General features: G+C 37.5%; 1 protein-coding gene across 11 annotated transcripts in view; it reads right to left on the minus strand.

Moving 5' to 3' along the window:
- The window catches only part of USP45 (ubiquitin specific peptidase 45), a 73,285-nt gene that overhangs the window by 31,551 nt on the left and 19,365 nt on the right, over positions 1-22,369 (minus strand). For 10 of the 11 annotated variants that reach the window (XM_055259682.2, XM_055259620.2, XM_063619779.1 and 7 more), the window contains 4 exons: positions 13,615-13,754; positions 13,133-13,231; positions 7,971-8,101; positions 1,096-1,183 (listed from right to left, as the gene is read on the minus strand). In XM_055259682.2, coding sequence (XP_055115657.1) covers positions 1,096-1,183; positions 7,971-8,101; positions 13,133-13,231; positions 13,615-13,754 — 458 coding nt within the window. Of the gene's footprint in view, positions 1-1,095; positions 1,184-7,970; positions 8,102-13,132; positions 13,232-13,614; positions 13,755-22,369 lie in introns of those variants that run through there. The other variant, XM_055259689.2, reaches the window with a different exon arrangement.

Here is a 22,369-nt window from a genome sequence, read left to right on the forward strand (position 1 = left end):
AATCTAATCCAACATGGAATGATGAAGTTTCTCTCTACTGGGAATTTAAAAATCGAGAATCATGAATAGCCAGTATAGTTTTTACATACATGGAACTATGACATGCAAATACTGCTTGGTCTGCATGGAGAAAAATGAAGAAAATCTACAGAGCCAGAGAAACTAGGATAATAAGAAGAATGCTTTCTGGATTCCTGACAGCTTTCCTGTTCCTATATCCCCCAGGAATATCTCCCTGCATCTTAAGATTCCTTTTTTTTTTTTTTTTTTTTTTTTTTAACCGCGTTTCACTCTGTCACCCAGGCTGGAATGCAGTGGCACGATCTCGGCTCACTGCAACCTCCACCTCCGGGGTTCAAGCGATTCTCCTGCCTCAGCCTCCCAAGTAGCTGGGATTACAGGCGTACGCTACCACACCTGGCTAATTTTTGTATTTTTAGTAGAGACAGGGTTTCACCATGTTTCCCAGGCTGATCTTGAACTCCTGATCTCAGGTGATCCACCAGACTCGGCCTTCCAAAGTGTTGGGATTACAGGCATGAGCCACCACGCCCAGCCACAATTCCTTTTTACTTAAGCTAGTTTAAATTATTTTATTTACAGCAAAGGACATTAACTAAAAAGGACAATAGGGCTGTAAAAGGATAAAGGTAAATATCTTACAGAAGAAAGAAAAAATATCTAGAATATTTATTCTAAAAAATTAAATTATTTCTCAACTGTACTTTTAAATTGTAATAGAAATTACTTAGTTGTTTTTTGTTTGTTTGTTTGTTTGTTTTTTTGAGACAGAGTCTTACTCTGTCACCCAGGCTGGAGTAGTGCAGTAGCGTGATCTTGGCTCACTGCAACCTCTGCCTCCTGGGTTCAAGCAATTCTCAAGTCTCAGTCTGCCAAGTAGCTGGAATTACAGGCATGCACCACCATGTCCGGCTAATTTTTATATTTTAGTAGAGACGAGGTTTCACTATGTTGGTTAGGCTGGTCTCAAACTCCTGACCTCAGATGATCCACCCCGCCTTGGCCCCCCAATAATCTCTTAGTTTTGTATCCTCTTCTTGAAGAGAATACATGATATACATAAAGAAACCTGACCTTTGTTTCTTCTGTCCTCACTGCATCCAGAAGATGATGAAGAAGCTCCTGACTGTCCTGTTGCTGGAAATCTTTAAATCGAGGTGCCCTGTGATTTAAAAACAAAAGAGGAAAGAAAAAAAGAATAATCATTCCATGGTTCATCAACACTCTTCTCTAAATGCACTTGAAATAGCATATTATTAGCCGGGTGCGGCAGCCTACACCTGTAATTGCAGCATTTGGGAGGCCGAGGGGCAGATCACTTGAGCTCAAGAGTTCGAGACCAGCCTGGGCAACAAGGCAAAACCCCGTTCTCTACCAAAACACACACCCACACACACAAAATGGCATAAAGACACAGTTTACTACTTTTCCAACTAAATAGACGAAATGTGATTACTGGTCCAATTAGGGTGTGATCTTAAGTGTGCACAGAGAATATGGCTATCATTTATTGAGCAACTACTATATGTTAAGCACAATACTAGTAGTGTTTCACACGTTCAGGCATAATCCTCCAACAACTTTGTTGGGATGTACTGTTTTCTCCAACTTACACATGAGGACTCAGCGGTATTGTTTAAATCATTTGCAAGGTCATACAGCTAGCAAATAAACCAGTATTCAAACGCAAGCCACTGTGATTTATTATCTTCCTACCTTAACCAAAAGGAAAGCAAGAGAGTGTTTATATTTCATATAAAGGACTATAAGTTGATCTCCCTGTGAATATATTTTTTAAGGATTTGATAATTAAATTTCCTCTGTATTAACTTAATAGAAAGATCAGGTACTATTCATGGAGACACTGACATAGGAAATATTTGGTTGATTTCAGTAACTTTAAAAAGTAACCTACAGTAAACTTTAATGCTAAAATGAACATTTTGCCTTAAGTGCAGACAAGTATTAAATCTAGAAAGTGTTCTGACCTAAGATGAATAAATAATTCTGTCAAAATACAAAATAATGAGAATATATTATAGTAGAAGACAAATTTACAACTATTTATGATATTTACAACATATCTCATGTGATATACAAAACAGCACTGTTCAGGAATTTATAATTAATATAAGTTCTACTTTATGCTTGAGAAAATTGAAGAACAAGCTAAGTGCCACTAACATAACTACAGGTCTTTTGACAGACTGCAGTACTTAATTATTTTTAATTTTTTTTTTTTTTTTGAGACAGAGTCTCGCTCTGTCGCCCAGGCTGGAGTGCAGTGGCGCGATCTCGGCTCACTGCAAGCTCCGCCTCCAGGGTTCACACCATTCTCCTGCCTCAGCCTCTCCGAGTAGCTGGGACTACAGGCACCTGCCACCATGCCCGGCTAATTTTTTGTATTTTTAGTAGAGATGGGGTTTCACTGTGGTCTCGATCTCCTGACCTCGTGATCCGCCCGCCTCGGCCTCCCAAAGTGCTGGGATTACAAGCGTGAGCCACTGCGCCCAGCCTAATTATTTTTAATTATTATCTCATTTTTATTTTTGTGAGATGGAGTTTCACTCTGTCACCTAGGCTGGAGTGCAATGGCACAATCTCAGCTCACTGCAACCTCCGCCTCCTGGGTTCAAGCAATTCTCCTGCCTCAGCTTCCTGAGTGGCTGGGACTACAGTTGCTGGCCACACCTGCCATCACGCCCGGCTAATTTTTGTATTTTTAGCAGAGGTGGGGTTTCACCATGTTGGCCAGGCTGGTCTCGAACTCTTGACCTCAAATGATCCACCCACCTCAGCCTCTCAAAGTGCTGGAATTATAGGCATGAGCCATCACGCCCGGCCAAGTGTAGTACTTTCACCATTATTCTTCATTATCTCAGGATAAATATTCATCCTAATAATACAAAGAAAGTGAGTCCCTGACTGCTAAAACATTAACCGGTCATCAATCTAGCCTGTAAGAGGAAACACCACTCCAGACATTCTTGCTAACTAGCAGCACATAGCAACATGCTGACAATACTTTATTACCTTGATGGGCTTCCCTACCTGCATGTGGTGGACAGAACTCACCTCCTAGATTAGAGATAAGGACAGAAACCAAGATGGACACATATTCTAATCCTATTTGGACCTCCACAGCTGGCATCAGGAGATGCAGAAACTGCAGAACCCTACACTTATGCTGTATACTCCAAGGAAGGCCAGTAAAGTAGCAGATGACTAGAGGAGGGAACAGGAGAATCCTTCAGAGATCTTCACTAGCCAAGGGGTAGGTAGGAGGAGGGGGCAGTTTATGGCTTTCAAAGCAGACACATAAGGAGGAAATCACTCCTGAACAATGAGAAACTGCCTCCACCATGTCTCTGCCTATAGCTCCTTCTCAACCAATGCAAAAACTATTTACTGCCTTCTAAACCACTGAAGAAAATTTAATAAACTTAGATTTTTTTTTTTTTTTTTTTACCTAGGAATGGGCAAAAAAAACCATAGGATGATTTCTAGACTCTATGACGGAGGCTATCTGAGCTACTCATATCAAGAGAGACTTTCAAACCTATTAAAGGATTAAAAGATAAAAATCACCAAACATATGAAAATATTCAGCCTATTCAAAATAAGGGGAACCCTAAGGATTCCCAGGAAATGTATTTTAGTAAAAGTATTGCCATGAGAAAGAGAGAGGACTTTTAAAAACCTCAAGGCATGAGAGAAAAATATATGTACAAGCATAAATTAGGAGACTGTCAAGAAAAAGAAATTTAATCCACTTCTATGTTCATCACAGTGCTATTCACAATAGCAAAGACATGGAATCAACCTAGGTGCCCATATATGGTGGATTGGATACAGAAAATGTGGTCCATATACACCATGGAATACTACACAGCCATAACAAAGAACAAAATCATGTCCTTTGCAGCAAGCAACATGGAAGCAGCTGAAAGCATCACCCTAAGTGAACTAATGCAGAAGCAGAAAACCAAATAAAACAAAAACCACAAAGTTGAAGACCTTGTTCCCAAATAAGGCTCATCAGGTGGTCAAAGTGTCTGATAATCACCACTATAACAGAAACTTCAAGGACTGGTTCACGTACACACAATATGAATAAACCACAAATTATGCCAAGTGAAGGAAGTCAGATAAAAAAAGAGTACACTCTGTATGATTCCATTTCTATAGAATTCCCCAAAATGCAAACTAATCTATTGCAACAAAAAAAAACAGGTAAGGGGTATACCACCCAGGGATGGAGTTTAGGGGAGAGGTTCTAGAGAAAGGGATTATAAAGGGGCCCAACAAAACTTTGGGGGGTGATGGATACATTCATTATATTGAATTAATGTATATATATATACATATATACACACACACACACCCACAAAGTGTATAGATATGTCAAAACTTATCCAATAGTATACTTTATTTTTCAGAGAGACGGGTGACAGGAGTGCAATGACACTAACAGCTCACTGAACACTCAAAACTCCTAGGCTCAAGTGATCCTCCTACCTCAGCCTCTAGAGTAGCTGGGACTACAGGTGTGCACCATCACACCTCTGGCTAATTTTTTTTTTTCACAGAGTCTCCCTATGTTGTCCTGGCTAGTCTCAAACTCCTGGCCTCAGGCAGTTCTCTCACCTTTGCTCCCAAACTGCTGGGATTACAGGCGTGAGCCACTGTGTCTGGCCCCAGTAGTACACTTTAAATATGTACAATTTATTTTATGTCAAATATACCTTACTAAAGCTAGTCAGAATATCCACCAATACAATTTACTATTCTGACAAAAAAAAAAAAAAATGATTATTTGGATACAGAAAAAGCATTTTTTAAAAATCCATTTCTTGATAAGAACTCTCAGAAAAAAGAAAAACTAAGAATAATTGGGAATTTCCTCAACCTGATAAAAGGCATGTATGAAAAATCTATAGTTATTATCACACTTATGTGTGAAAGACTGCATGCTCTCCCTTTAATATCAGGAATAAGGCAAGACACCTATTTCACCATTCTAACATTGTATTGGTGGTCCTTTTTCATTTTTTTCCCAAGAAGAGTCCTATTGCAATATGTATTGGTTGTCCTTGACAGTGACATAAAATGCGAAAAAGATATAAAATGATACAGATTGGAAAGAAATAAAACAATCTTCATTAGCCAATGACATTGTCTACATAGGAAATACCAACGAATCAACATAAAGCTAGGAGAACTAGTAAAGCAAATTGGGTAGGGTAGCAAGAAACAAAGTCAACATACAAAAATCAACTGTATTTCTGTATATTAACAATGAACAATTGGAAATTGAATTTTTTAAAAAGTACCATTTACAACAAATAGCATAAAAACATGAAATTCTTAAGATAAGTCTAACAAAATTTGTGCAGGATTTGTATGCTGAAAACTATACACCCTTGAGGAGAAAAATCAAAGACCTAGAAAACTGGTAAGATATCATACATGAAAAGATTCAACATTGTTAAGATGTTGATTCTCCCCAAATTGATCTACACATTCAAAACAATCCCAACTGACAATCTGATTCTATAATTTACATAAACAAGCAAAGGACCGGCTGGGTGCAGTGGCTCACGCGTGTAACCCCGTCACTTTGGCAGGCCAAGGTGGGCAGATCACCTGAGGTTGGGAGTTCAAGACCAGCCTGACCAACATGGAGAAACCCCATCTCTAGTAAAAATACAAAATTAGCCGGGTGTGGTAGCGGGCGTCTGTAATCCCAGGCTGAGGCAGGAGAATTGCTTGAACCCAGGAGGCGGAGGCTGTGGTGAGCTGAGATCATACCATTGCACTCCAGCCTAGGCAACAAGAACGAAACTCCATCTCAAAAAAAAAAGGACCTAGAATAGTTTGAAAAGGATGACCAAAATTTGAGAACTTATGCTACTCAATTGCAAGACTTACTATGAAGCTACAGTAACCAAGACAGTGTAGGCTTTGGGGTAAAGACAAGACATGTAGATCAATGAAACAGAATATAGTTCAGAAATAAACCCAAACACATGTGGCTTAAATCTTTACTTGATTTTAGAAAACTATATTTGTCTAATGTATACTTCTTTTAAAAGTAAACGCCATAAAACAAACCAAAAAAAGGTAATTTAAAACTTTTCAGCCAAGCATGGATGACGCTCATGCCTGTAATCCCAGCTACTTGGGAGGTTGAGCAGGGAGGAATGCTTGAGCCCAGGAATTCGACTATGATTGGGCCACTGCACTTGAGCCTGGGCACAAAGCGAGATCCTGTCTCCTAAAAAATACAAAAAATAAATAAAACTCTTCAAATAATGTTTGATCTAGTTATTCTAAGAATTTATCCTACAGATGTACTTCCGCAAGTACAGTGTATACATACAAAACTGTGTAAGTTACACACACGTGCTAACATGGAAAGATGTATAAAATATATCAAGCAAGTTGCAAAAGATTTGCATATGTCTGTGTATGTATGATCACTTTTGGAAAGAATCAGATAATAGTTACTTCTGAGAATTAAAGATAGGGAGGAGTTTGAATTTTTATCTATGAGTGCCCATTATTTTAATAATAATTTTTAAAATGTTAATAAACCTTTATAACCAGGAAGAAAATTATACAAAACAAGTTATTTCTGGCAAAGTCAGAAACAAATTTCTAAAGCATACAATGCCCTAATAACTTTTTTTGTTTTAATTTCAACTTTTATTTTAGATTCAAGGGGTACATGTGCAGGTTTGTTACCTGGGTATATTGTGTGATGTTAAGGTCTGGAGTATGAATGATCCCGTCACTCAGGTACTAAGCATAGTACCCAATAGTTAGTTTTTCAACCCTTCCTCCCTCAATCTCTCCCACCTCTTGTAACCCCCAGTCTCTATTGTTGCCATCTTTATGTCCATGAGTACCCAATGTTTAGCTTCCACTTATAAATGAGAACATGTGGTATCTGGTTTTCTGTTCCTGCATTCATTCACTTAGGATAATGGCCTCCAGCTGCATCCATGTTGTCGCAAAGAATATGATTTCATTCTTTATTATGGTTGTGCTAAAAACTTTTTAACTCTGTGAGACACTCATGCCTCTGAGACTTTTGCAGGTGTTTTTGGTCTTCAGGCTTTGAAGAAACATCGTTTGCCAACCAAATGAAACATACACTAAGCCCTCTATTTTGGACTATTATTTAAAATATCATGGCATTCATTACTAGTTTTAATTAAAATGAGATTTTAAAGTCTACAGACATACAAAAATGCAAGCTCATATTCAAAGAATTTTCCTTCTACATATTTCAGTAATTGTGGACTGGACTAGCTTGTGAGTTCCATGAGGACAGGGTGCATTTGTGACGCAATATATGTTGTGTACCCCTGAATTGTAGCAAGTACCTCATAAAAAGCAAGCTCTCAATTTTTTATATAAATGAATACATGAATGCATTAAAGTCAAGTCAGATCCTTTATGTGTTTATTTCCAGGCACATAAGGATTCGGTTTTTAAACATACTGTAATACCTTGAGAAATTCACTTAAACTCTATTTGCCTCACAGCTCATCTTTTAAAATAAGAAAGCCAGATTAGATGTTATCTTACAGTACTTTCTAGATTTTATAACTCTATGATTTTCTCACTTTATGGTATTACAACATAGGCATCCAAGTCAGGACAGACCTCTATTTGATTCTCAGCTTTTCACTCAGACTAGGTGAGCCATTTAATTTGTGTCTCCATTTCCTTATATATGAGGATAATCTGCTTCTTCTGAGGACTGAGATATAATTTTCATAAAGCATAGAGCTGTAACTAATAAAATAAATTTTAGTTCTTTCTCTTCATAGGGCAATAATAGCAAAGTTACAGTAAAAATGACTATTCATGTTAAGTGATGAATACATTAGTATTTTGTAACTCATAATTATTTATATTAAAAATGTAGATGCACCCACTTCTGACAAAGCTGATTAAAAAGAACTTTAGGAGAAAGTGGTCCTTTTTCAGTCTCCTCCATGCTGTGAAGAAACAGGAACAAGGCTGAGGTCAGTGGTCCAGGCCTTGAAAGTTCCACCACTAATGGGTCCTTTAAAAACATGATCAACTCTATGTCAGAAATGTACAATTTAAAAATAACATACTAAAAATCTGTGAGTTACACTCTGCTTAAATAATACCAACTAAATTGCCTCAATTATATTAAGAAACTTTATTATTTCATAAATAAAATATATAAAAATGGAAAGGAGAATAACTGCCTTGAAAAACACAGGTATTTTCATATCCTCTGCCCTTTGCTTAATAAAACTATTAGATCAAATGATATCACCAATCTTTAGTTGCTTGTCACTGCCCTTTAACGCACTCTCCTATAAATAAAATCACTAATCTATTTAATGTTTGTACCACTCCACAAATAATCATACATTATTTGCTAGTAAATAATGTATGATTATTTGTGTATGATGTACGATTATACATCTTTCTTTTCCCCAAATATTTTACTAGTAAAATAATAACGTGGAATCATGTGACAAAATCAGCATAACATCTCCGTCTTTTAAAGGGGAGAGACATAAAGCTTGACAAAAGCAGCTAACATTGGGTGAAGGATTAACCCATTTAATTCTAGAATTTTTTTCCCCCTCAAAATCTGGTTTCTAAAGTATTATCCCCACCAATAACACTTTCTCCTAAAAGACAAGGAATAGAAAGCAGATCCCAAATATAAACTTGGGACATTAAAGAATGTCATCTTCCAAGATAACTATTGAATATATTTTCCTATTTCTATATTCATGAAATAACTGTTACACATGTATTTCATAACAACTATCCTTAAAAATCCACTATAATCACAGAAAGGACAGGCTATAATTTTCCATAGGTTTTTTTTTTTTAAAGATACAGGGTTGCCCAGGTTGGTCTTGAACTCCTAAGGCTCAAGCAATCCTCCCACCTTGGCCTCCCAAGTAGCTGGGATCACAGGCATGAGCCACCACACCCAGTCAAAATTACAGAGGACTCAAGACAGACTTTTGTTCTTTTTTTTTTTTTAGACGAAGTCTCACTCTGTCACCCAGGCTGGAGTGCAGTGGTGCAGTCAGCTCACTATAATTTCAAACTCTTGGACCCAATTGATCCTCCTGCCTCCACCTCCTGAGCAGCTGGGACTACAGATGCATGCCAGCATATCCAGTTGATTTTTAAAATTTTTGTAGAGACGGGGGTAAAGGCAGGTCTCACTTTGTTGCTCAGGCTGGTCTTAAACTCCTGGCTTCAAGTGATCCTCCCACTCCAGCCACCCAAAGTGCTAGGGGATTACAGGAATGAGCCATAGTGCTCAGCCTTCCATAGCTTTTGAATGTCAAAAGTGCTTTTCTGGGCTGGGTGCCACGACTCACATCTGTAATCTCCACACTTTGGGAGGCCAAGGTGGAAGGATCACTTGAGCCCAGAGTGGAAGGCCCGCTTGGGCAACATAGGGAGACCCCATCTCTGCAAAAAAAATTTAAAAATTAGCCAAATTAGCCAAGTGTAGTGGCACGTTCCTGTGGTCCGAGCTACTCAGGAGGCTGAAGTGGGAGGATCCCTTAAGCCCAGGCTGCAATGAGCCATGATGGCACCACTGCACCCCCACATGAGTGACAGAATGAGACCCTGTCTCCAAAAAAAAAAAAAAAAAAGAAAGTGTTTTCTCTTCTGCTGTAAACCTAAAACTGCTCTAAAAAATAAGGACTATTTTTTTTTAAAGTGTTTTCTGCCATGTTAACTGAAAGTTACCTCAAGGGTCAAAAGTAAAATCTAAGGTAATTTTAAACTTCAAGTACCAAGTTGCACTTCCCTTTTCCCAATGAAAGTATTTTTTAGACAGAATAAAAAACCTTCAGAATGAGATGAGGAAATAACCTTAGTTTTAAAAAGTACATTTAGACCTGGCGCAGTGGCTCACGCCTGTAATCCCAGCATTTTGGGAGGCCAAGGCAGGCGGATCACTTGAGGTCAGGAGTTTGAGACCAGCCTGGCTAACATGGCAAAACCCTGTCTCCACTAAAAATACAAAAAAATAGCTAAGTGTGGTGGCAGGCACCTATGGTCCCAGCTATTCAGGAAGCTGAGGCAGGAGAACTGCTTGAACCTACGAGGCGGAGGTTGCAGTGAGCCGAGATTGTGCCACTGCACTCCAGTCTGGGTGACAGAGCAAAACTCCATCTCAAAAAATAAATTAAATAAAAATAAAAAATACACTTAAACTGTGAAAACAAATGTTTGCTGAAAACGCAAGAAGGATGAATTTCACACATAATGTTGACAGAAAGAAGCCAAATGCAAAATAATGTATATAGTAAGATTCCATTTATATGCAGTATTAAAACAGGCAAAACTAACCTATCCTGTTAGAAACCAGGTTAGTGGTTACTCATGTGGGTTAGGGAAGTAGTGAATGGGCAGGGGGGAAGTTGAAGGGGCATTCCAGATGCTGGTAATGTTACTTGAGCAAGGTGTTAGTTACACAAGTGTGTTAGCTGAGAAAATTCATCAAGCTATACACTCATGATATACATTTTTAAGAATATTTTCATTAAATAAAAAGTTTTCCACACACATTGTTGATATGCACATAAATATTAAATTGAATCTAGCAGCATATAAGAATATCATAGCTAACTGGGGTTTGTAACAGGAATACAGGATAGGTTTAACGTTTGAAAAAGGAATCAATGTAATTCACCACATTAACAGAATAAAGAAGAAAAACTATATGATCATCTCAATAGATGTGGGAAACGCATCTGACAAAATTCAACATCCATTCCGATAAAACTTTCAGAAAACTAGCAATAGAAGGGAATCTCCTCAACCTTATAAAGAACACCTCTGAAAATCGTACCTTCATATGTAATAATGGGAGAAGGCTGAATGTTTGTTCCCCTAATTTTGGGATTAAGGCAAGGCTGACTGCTCCCATCATCTCTATTCAACACGTTACTGGAGGTCTGAGCCAGCACAATAAGGTAAAAAAATAAAAATTAAAAAAAAAAAGGTATATAGACAAAAGACAAAGATAAACTGGCAATTCAAAGGGCAGTAACCAACTCAAAGAATAGTGCCACAGCTCAGGTCAACTTTATGCCCTAAAAACCTAAGACATAAGATTGAAAATTACCCTGTTAGAATGATACAAACCTAAAGTTATTAACGACAGTATCTAATTGCCACATAGTAATCCTGAGACACAGCTCTGCATGTCAAATATTTAAACTCAACATCCAATCGCATTTAACAGGAAATCATATTTAACAGGTCTTTTTAAATGACTAGGCAATAACTTCCCTTTAGTAGTTTTAAGGATCTCACTACACTTTATTTAGAATAGGGCATTGGAATCTATCATTAAATTTTTAAAGGGCTGAACAAGAAATGTTTACAGGCTGCCTTTCGACTATATATACATATATATATATGGTAAACACATGTATAGCAAATATTTATATATATAAAAAAGGAGTTTATTACATATAACAGTCTTATATAAGTATATATATAGTTATATATAACAGTATATATAATAATACTGTCTTTTAAAGCTATACATATATATATATAATAGTACTGTCTTTCAAAACTGCCTACTGGGAAAAACAATCTAAGATTACTAAGCATTTTTAGAGGGCTAAGCATTTTTAGAACTCTTTTTTTAATTGTTTTCAAAAGTCAGATCATGAGCTATATATATACTCTGTCTTACACACACACACAGGCTGATCAATTTCTCACTAGAATTATCCTTACTAGTATCAATATCCCCCAGCCAAAGTCCATCAGAAACACACCTATCGTTAAACTAGGTGGGTTTATTACTTGTGGCAGTGAGGGAGATCACACAGCATGGGGAACCACAGGGTGTCCTAGTAAGAGGGCGCTGTAAAGAACCTATCCAGGATTTAGGCTCTGGTTGAATAATCTGAAGGTGGGTTTCAGGAAGCACAGGTTTACTCTAGAGTGAATGCCCTCAGAAAGCGAGGGTAATTCTATTATGGGACATCTCAATAAATCTTACATATTGTGGCAGTAGGTGGGGGAGACTAAAATGAGGATAAATCTCTAACTAATAAAGTAGCAGTCATTCATTTCTCAGTTTGGCTGAAGGAGGATGTTTGAGATTTTCTAAATGGCAAAGTGACCTTGTTTTAGACAAAATCATGAAGTGGCCTTGCTTTGTCTCATTTCATCATAGTCTCAGAGAAACCTAGTATCAGATTGTTACTCTGTGGGATTATCTGAATAACATGGCCTAACTGTGGGTGCCAGGCCAGCTTCTGAATATCAGGGGCTGCTTTTTTTTTTCATCTTTCTCACTAACTTAAAAATCTATCATCAGGCTAGGCTTCAAAAAACCTTTAGATGCGGCCGGGCACGGTGGCTCATGCCTGTAATCCCAGCACTTTGGGAGGCCGAGGCGGGTGGATCACGAGGTCAGAAGATCAAGACCATCCTGGCTAACACGGTGAAACCCCGTCTCTACTAAAAATACAAAAAAAAAAAAAAAAAAAAAATTAGCCGAGCGCCATGGCGGACGCCTATAGTCCCAGCTACTCCAAGAGGCTGAGGCAGGAGAATGGCCTGAACCCTGGAGGCGGAGCTTGCAGTGAGCCGAGATCGCGCCACTGCACTCCAGCCTGGGCGACAGAGTGAGACTCCATCTCAAAAAAAAAAAAAAAAAAAAAAAAAAAAACCTTTAGATGTTCACATTAAAATTTCATCTTCCTTTAAAGAACAAAAATGCTAAATTTAAACAAATGTCATCAGAAACTACAAAACAGGGGTCATAGGCATTTTGCTCAATAGAAGTCACACCTCTTTTGTTTCTTCCAGTATGTTTATTTTAAAGCTGCCTTAATATCTTTTTATTATTTGATCCATGGCATACTGGAACCATAACAAAGTTATGATTTTAGAAATTTTAAATCTGATTATTTTCACAGAATGCTTTTAAATTATTTTTAAGTCCCCTGACTACTATCTTAGTAGACTGATCTGCGAATTAGGAAAAGAGATTTTGGTAACATCAGTGGCTCATCTGAAAGCAGCTATTATTCAAACAGTTATTACTCACCAGCTGAGAGTCTGAGGAAGGAAAAATCTTGAGTTTTGTACTACTTTCTTTGATCTCATCATTCATCAGATCAGTAAGCGTATAAGTCTGTGCCAAGTTCTAAAAGAAAACAAAATTAAAGTCTTCAGATTCAGCTAAAATATGCCTCTGATTTTATGGAATACTCTCAAATTTCATCTAGCATAGCAAAAATGTCTATTTCAAAAAATATTAAGATTTAGTTGAGTACATTTTACATTTAGTAAAGGTCACTATTACTGATAGAGCCATGGTAAAATACACAGAAGACCTTTCTGAAGCCCTGTGTGAAAATAAGGTACATGTATACATGTGGTGATGGCCCAAGATAGTGTAAACAAAAGGAAAACAGAGAAATTTCTAGAGGAACATTTAGTAGTCATTTGACAGTCTACAGGTGAGCCAATGAGTATATAAATTAAGAGAATCTTTTACATATTACGAAGCTTTCTGATGACTCTTACCTGCATGACTGCATTAAAAAAGCAAGTATTTCCTAAATTTGTAATTCCTCTTACAGATAAACTTCTGCATTTTCCTCCCTTCTGTATTTCATCTGTTTCCCATTTTTCTTCACAAAGTTTCATGATTCTAGAAAATGCACCTACAAGTTAGAGAAAAAATAACTGACACAAGATGTAAAGATAAATATATGTCACTTAACATAATTTATATACATTATTTAAAATTAAATTTAAATAAGATTATCTCCCTGAATCAGTGTTCCTGATGGGGAAGAATATAACCATAACTATCTTTGGTTTTATATTTTATTGCTAGAGCAATTAATTTAAACTTTAGTATACAGATCTGCACCTCACACTATATTGCAGAATAAATTGCAGATAAATTAAAAAACTAAATGTAAAAGAACAGTCGAGAACAAGTAGAAAAGGTCTAACTTCTAAATACCATTCCCCATGAAAAGGAATAAGGACTTCTAGGGGAAAAGGCTGATTCTTAACCCCGGGGTAGCAAAGATGCAAAATGAACCCATAACATTTTGCCACGCCAGAGAGTAAGGAAGTGCTCAAAACATGTGATTGGGAATAAGTCAAAATACACAGGGATTTTGACCAGGCTCGTTCAATTCAGATAATTTGATCATAAAAATAAGTAAGGGTAGTATAATAGATTATTATTCACAGAATGAATCTGAATTGGTAACAGATTTTTTAAATGAGAAAATGTAGGGAAGAGACTTCTATAAGAGAATGCCAGCTAATAGAAGAAATGACAGAATTAGGAAAATCACCATCCTACAGTGGCAATTTTTGTATTATTCTTGCAACATTTCTGTGAATTTGAAAACGTTCATATTAAAAGTTTTTAAAAAATAAATAGAACCACATTGTAATACAAAAAGTAAAATACCTAAGTGTATGACACATAAGTGCATGTTTTGTGCTTACAGATTTGTATAATTAATGCAGATTTGAAAATTATATTAGGCTGGCCATGGTGACCAGCCTGGCCAAGATGGTGAAAGCCCATCTCTGCTAAAAATACAAAAATCAGCTGGGCATGGTGGTGCGTGCGTGCCTGTAGTCCCAACTACTCAGGAGGTTGAGGCATGAGAATCGCTTGAACCTGGGAGGCAGAGGTTGCAGTGAGCTGAGATCATGCCACTGCACTCCAGTCTGAGTGACAGAGTGAGACTCTGTCTTAAAAGAAAAAAAGAAAATTATATTATCAGTTCATGTTTACTAATATGAAAACAAAGAACAATTCCTAACATTTACTGACATAGTCGACTACATGTATTTAGCAGATTACTCTCTGAATCAAAATTATGATAATTTGAAGTTTGGCAAGAAATTCCCAAGTTCTGAAATGCTTTAGTTTTAACTAGATGTTCTTTTAAATTCCTTTCAGCCCTCAGATTTTTTCTTTTTAAAAAACAGTGTCTCACTTTGTAGCCCAGGCTGAAATGCAGTGGTGCAATCTCAGCTCACTGCAACCTCCGCCTCCCAGGTTCAAGCGATTCTCGTGTGTCAGCCTCCCAAGAAGCACCCACTACCACACCCGGCTAATTTTTGTATACTTTTTTTTTTTTTTTTAGTAGAGAAGAGGTTTCACCATGTTGGCCAGGCTGGTCTCAAACTCCTGACCTCAAGTGATCCACCCACCTTGGGCTCCCAAAGTGCTGGAATTACAGGTGTGAGCCACCGTAGCTGGCCAGCCCTCAGATTTTATAGTTCTTTACAATTACATGTTTTTTTCACCTAATACTGACATGCTGCCTTGCATTACTAATTAACTTTTAAATATTTGGCTGATTGATGGAAATAGGGGAACATCTCTTACTATTGCTCTTCCTGCCAAAGGGGTACAGCACTGGGGGGACTGTTCATAATAAAAATTCAAAACGCATAAAAATCTGCAAGATTAAACAGCAGAACTAGTAGGTTAGCTTCTTACGTCTCTGACAAGTTCTTAAGAGGAAATAAATTACGACACCTGCCCCACTTCTGTAAACAACATTAAAGGAGATGAACCCGAGTGGGAGTGGCCCTGTTCTAAGGAGCAGGAAGTGCTGGGATTACAGGTGTGAGCCACCGCGCCCAGCAGAAGATGTTTCTTTCATTAAGCAAACCTATTTCATGGAAAAAAGTTTTCTTTAAGTTCTAACAACTTTTATCCTGTGCTACAATAGTTTTTTTTTTTTTTTTTTTTTTGAGACGGAGTCTCGCTCTGTCGCCCAGGCTGGAGTGCAGTGGCACAATCTCGGCTCACTGCAAGCTCCGCCTCCCGGGTTCACGCCATTCTCCTGCCTCAGCCTCTCCGAGTAGCTGGGACTACAGGCGCCCGCCACCACGCCCCGCTAATTTTTTGTATTTTTAGTAGAGACGGGGTTTCACCGTGGTCTCGATCTCCTGACCTCGTGATCCGCCCGCCTCGGCCTCCCAAAGTGCTAGGATTACAAGCGTGAGCCACCGCGCCCAGCCTACAATAGTTTTTATAAACCCTATTAACTGGTTTCCCCCCTTATTCCTGTTTTTTTTTTATTCTTTAAATGTTACTGGTTGTTATTGGAATCTGTTCAGATATTAAGGAGCTGTTTTCAACTCCCAATTCCAGAATCCTGAGGTAAAGCAGAAGAGAACTAGCAAGATAGGTCTCTTCTCCTGTCCTCCAAATATTATAATAAATAATAAACCCCACACTAGAGCTTGGGGGCAAAGGCCAGCACAATCAATGAAGTGGGTCACTGAAGTACAAACACCAGGCATGGAAAAAAGGAAAAGGGGGAAGAGGCCAGGTAGTTTTCAAATGAATATAAAAGCAAATGAAAAAAGCCAGTCAGTACTTAGAAGCACTACACAAACAAGAGGAACTCTGATATGGATGCTGGCTGGGTTTACAGACAGAACAGTCTGCTGCTTGTTTATATCTCAGACCGTAAATAGAACCTAGAATAGGATGGGTTCAGACTCTCATTATTGCTGTTGCCAAAAGGTGGTTTCACAGTGATTTTTGAGAGATTTGAGAGAGAAATTAAATCCAAGCATTACTCAATTTTTTCAGGCTATTAACTCTGATTTTACATTTCCAAAACTCAGTCTCCAACAGGTTAAGTGATATGCCCAAGGTCACAATGATAATCCTCCGATTATAAATTCATCGTCATTTTACCACCTAAATTCTCTTCAGTGATTTATGTACAATGAGAATTATAAAAGAAAGTAGGTCAAGATTCTTACAGATTTGGGTATATGCAACCCTAAACAAATATGACTCCTCAAAAATATCTTTTTTTTTGGCTTCTTCCAAAACATGAAGCAGACTTAACATTCTTAATAAATGTTGCCACGATATTTTTTAGCTTATTAACATGAAAACAGAATGGCTGGAAGAAATAACTTATAGATAGTAACCATATATGTTTTATATACTTATGAAATATATATATACACGACACCTATTGGGCCTGTTTCAAAAAACACTAAAAAAATACATATATACACAGACACATTATTCACTTGGGAAAATACTCCTAGAAATAAATTATATTTTAATCTTGCAAAGACACATAACATTTTAAAAACCACAATATGCAAATGATTTATGTATCTGTGTGCCACATTTATCCAACAGTTTTCAAAACATCTGGGGTAGCATCCCAAAGTAAACAATGTTCATAAGACCATCTGGACAAAACTGCAGGCAAAATGAAGCATAAACATATGGAAAAACAGATTTTCCCCCTCCCTTCAGCAGTAAGGGATGACAAATGTCAAACCAAGATATATCCACGCTTCACTGTGCGATGCTTTTCAGCACCACCTGGCTCTCCATGCACAGCCACCAAATATGGACAGCACTGCCAGAAAGAACATACCCACAGGGCAGTGGCAATAAAAAGAGTTTATTTCATGGTTAAATAGCCACTTCACACAAGTGGCAAGGGTCTGTTTGTTGACTTTTACATGTAAGTCTGTGTGTGAAAATACTAAAAATTAACTACGCTACCAAACAGATAATTTAACTAGAAAATAGAATAATTTTTTTTTTTTTTTTTTGAGATACAGTCTTGCTCTGTCTCCCAGGCTGGAGTGCAGTGGTGTGATTTCGGCTCCACTGCAACCTCCACCTCCCAGGTTCAAGTGATTCTCGTGCCTCAGTCTCCCGAGTAGTTGGGATTACAGGCATGCGCCACCATGCCTAATTTTTTGTATTTTTAGTAGAGATGGGGTTTCATCACGTTGGCCAGGCTGGTCTCGAACTCCTGATCTCAAGTAATCTACCTGCCTCGGCCTCCCAAAGCACTGGATTATAGGAGTGAGGCCCCGCACTCGGCCAGAATAACATTTCTAAGAGCTATTTAAGTGTTTTACTTAAAATAAAAGTGCAAGTCTTAAATTTTACTAAGTAGTACATTTACAAAATGTAACAATTTAAATTGATTTATCAATGCCCTTTGTGTATCAGGCACTATATGAACCACTATAACTGTTTACACCTAATTTCTTATTTATGACTGGAGTATAAAGAATTGATACATAGTAAACAGCAGAGACTTTAGGCCTTAATTTTTTTTTTTCTTTAAGACAGAGTCTCAGTCTGTTGCCCAGGCTGGAGTGCAGTGGCACAATCTTGGCACTGCAATCTCCGCTTCCTGGGTTCAAGCAATTCTTCTGTCTCAGCCTCCCGAGTAACTGGGATTACAGGCGCACGCCACCACGCCAGGCTAATTATATATTTTTAGTAGAGATGGGGTTTCACCATGTTGGCCAGGCTGGTCTTGAACTCCTGACCTCAGGTGATCCACCCTCCTTGGCCTCCCAAAGTGCTGGGATGACAAGCATGAGCCACCACACCCGGCCAAGCCTTAAATTTATAATAACTGTAGTATCTCGGGAAAACCTTTAGACACTAAATATACTTGTTGTGCATATGTTTATAAGAAGCTGTCAACTGAGAGTTTACAATTCTAGTTTAAAACAGGGATGTCTGAATCAGTCTCAATTATTGGACATTCATGCAGGTCTGTATGTATGTATGTATGTATGTATATATGTATTTATTTTGAGACGGAGTTTTGCTCTTGTCGCCCAGGCTGGAGTGCAATGGCACAATCTCGGCTCACTGCAACCTCCCCCTCCCGGGTTCAAATGATTCTCCTGTCTCAGCCTCCTGAGGAGCTGGGATTACAGGCGTCCACCACTACGTCCAGCTAATTTTTGGTGTTTTTAGTAGAGATGGGGTTTCACCATGTTGGCCAGGCTGGTCTCGAACTCCTGACCACAGGTGATCCACCTGCCTGGACCTCCCAAAGTGCTGGGATTACAGGCACGAGTCATTGCACCTGGCCTGTATGTTTTAATAAAAAGCAACTTATAGCTTCTACTGAAGAACTATTTTGATCATTTTGTTTTCAGAGATAACAAAGCTTTTCTCAATCTGGCAGTGCAAACATTTTAGATCATATTAAAAATTATTTTCTTCCTTTATAAACATAGAACCAAATTTTACAATAAAGAATGAACTTCAAGATGTTTTTAAGTATGGTATAAGTAAGAGGACAAAGTTGCTACAATAATAAAGACAAACTATACAAAATTTTTATTATCATTTCTTTTGTTCTCCTAAAGTTTTACCCATACCTACAAAAAAGTGGTCCGCATAGTCAAAAAGGTAATCACAGAGTTTCCAGGCTAGGTTATTTTATTAAAAGGGATTTATCTCACCTTGGGAAATAAATCAAAACTAATAAAAAATAAAAGCAATTTAATTTACTCTACTTATCACTTCTATATTACTAACACTGTCATCCTTTACATAAAAAGATAATATAGACCTAGAATGCAAAGAACATTGAGAGCACATTTCTGGCACTTTAAAGTTTTTAAAGCTCTTGTACATCTCTGTGGTTTACCTTTAAGCCTATAATCTGAGTCCTCAAAAAGTAGCTGATTGAGTAGGACTGATAGGTTTTGTACCTACCTCAAGTCTTCTAAGACAAAACTGGCTGAAATACCAGCAAAGCAAAAACAAAACAACAGAAACAACAAAACAACTTATCTAAGAACTTTAAAAAAAAAACTTAAGATATTACCTCAAATTTTTCTAACATAAAAATGACTTCAACACTTACAGATCCTATAACCATCTTTTTAAAAACTGAGTTCAAGGCCAGGTGTTATGGCTCATGCCTGTAATCCCAGCACTTTGGGAGCCGAGGCGGCAGGATCACTTAAAGTCAGGAGTTCGACACCAGCCTGGCCAACATGGTGAAACCTCGTCTCTACTAAAAATACAAAAATTAGCTGGACATGGTGGCGCTTGCCTGTAGTCCAAGCTACTCAGGAGGCTGAGGCAGGAGAATCGTTTGAACCCGAGAGGTGGAGGTTGCAGTGAGCTGAGACCATGTCACTGCACTCCAGACTAGGTGACAGAGTGAGACTGTTTCAAAAAACAAAAAAACTGAGTTCAAGGATATTAAATCATAAACATAAAAAAACTCAAAGTATCAGCAAATTTTAGGTGAATATCTTTAGAATCTTGGAGAGCAAAGACTTTCAAAGCATGACCCCAAAGGCTAAAAACAGAAAAGACTAATAACCTGGCAACAATGACATTAAAAACTTCATTATGGCAAAACAAAACTGAACTATAAACAAAGTTAAATATGGAATTGTAGGCACTATTGTCAACTATACCCTTTGTACAAGCTTTCTTGAGGGCAGTTTTACAACAGTAATCAAAATTTATACTTTGGCCAAGAAATTGCAAAAAAATTTCACCTACAAAATAAAAGAGCAAGTATACAAAGATACAGCTTTGTTTATCACAGGAGAAAATTGAAAACAACCAATAGTGGGTTTGTTGTGAAGTAATATTAAATTGGTGTCTTTCTTTTCCCAAAGGTGTATTTGTGAATTGCCTTGGTTAAACCAAAAGTGGGGAAAACTGGTTCTTCCCTTTCTTCCCATAGGCAAGGGGGAAGTGAACTTATTTTGCATTTAGAGTTGGAGAGTTGGAGAGTGTATCTCCCTTAAATTGTCACCTCTGATAACTGTCCCCATTTTAGAACTGAAGCATTTCAAAGATGAAACTGAGGTATACTGCTGGTTAGTGTTGAGGGAATATTCAAACCCGGGCAGTCCAGCTTCAGAATTCACACACTTAAACATTATCTACTGTCTGTTATAATAAAGATGATGCAATTTGTAAGTGTGATAGTAATTTAAGTCACTAACAAAATGCCAGTGGTGATATGAATAGCAAAGCCATTACTCTTAAGTAAAAGCTGTATGTAATCAATTGCTGCATGTGTTTTGTGTTTGGATTTATAGCTTTTTTAGTCATAGTTTGTACAGTCCTTCTCAAATGATTCCTTAAAAAATCACGCCCTAACATCCTAGGTACCCACTGCATGCAATTAACTTCTCCCTATGTATCTGGAAGGATACTAGTTATGTGACATCTTTGGGAAAACTGAGAAAATAGTCACTCTAATAATTTTACTGTGTTTTGTAGTTCCGATGAGGAACCCCAAATTAAAAACTCTATAGGTAAAAATAGGTTGTTTTAAAAATGTCATTATCTTTTTGAACCTAGCCCCTTGTATACACTGAAACAACGATTTTTAGTGCTTATTTTTGAAAATGCAAATTTCTTAGAAACATGACTGTCACTTTAGACAACTGTATTACCTGTTAAAAAAACAGACAAAAATAAATAGAGATAGGGTCATGCTATGTTGTCCATGCTCGTCCTGAAGAAGTGGTCTCAAGCAATCTTCCCACCTTAGCCTCCCAAAGTGCTGGGATTATAGGCATAAGCCATACATATGCCCAGCGTGTATCACCTTTTTTTTTTAAGTATTAAATAATAATCAAATTGTTACTGAAACAGGTCATAATATTATACTCAGATGGAGTTTCAGATCCCGAACATACCACCACTTACTTTCTTATTTAAAAAAAAAAAAAGATACAGCAAACTCATACTTCATAAAACCCACATAATTCATGTCTATTGTATACCAGGAGCACGAGCTTAATAAATTCAGCAGGATATAGTATTTTGTCTTCTCTTTAACCTTGTTAAAAACAGCATCCCATCAATATTAAAATTATGAGCCAAATGTATTGGTTTAGAAAAGAACATGGGATTGTCAGTCATCTATTTCACAAAAAATAAACCAATATTCAACTACATTATTTCACCAGTAATTCCTATATTCTCTAAATATTTGCAGAACACTTCATGACATTTAAAAGACTATTAAAGTGAGAAATCTCATGAGCCTTTCAGAGGACACTGGCCCTCTTTTAAAAAAAAAAAAAATTCTTTTTTTCAAGCAGGTTTTAGGTTCACAGCAAAACTGAGCATATGTTACTGGGGATTTTCCATATCCCCCCTACCCCAACACATGCATAGCCTCCATTATCAACATCCCCCACCAGAATGGTTCATTTATTGTAACTGATGAACCTGCACTGACACATCATTATCACCTAAAGTTCATAGTTTACATCAGGGTTCACTCTTGGCAGTGTACATTCTATGGATTTGGACAGATGCAGAATGACATGGATCCAGCATTATAGTATCATACAGAGTAGTTTTATTGCCCTAAAAAATTCTCTGTGCTTTGCCTATTCACCCCTTCTTCTCCTCAACCCCTTTCAACCACTGATTTTTTTTTTTTTTTTTTTTACTGTCTCCAAAGTTCTCTGGTCCACTTTTTAATAATACCTATTTCTGGGT

Source organism: Symphalangus syndactylus, chromosome 2 (genome assembly GCF_028878055.3).
Source record: "Symphalangus syndactylus isolate Jambi chromosome 2, NHGRI_mSymSyn1-v2.1_pri, whole genome shotgun sequence".
Lineage (NCBI taxonomy): Eukaryota > Metazoa > Chordata > Mammalia > Primates > Hylobatidae > Symphalangus > Symphalangus syndactylus.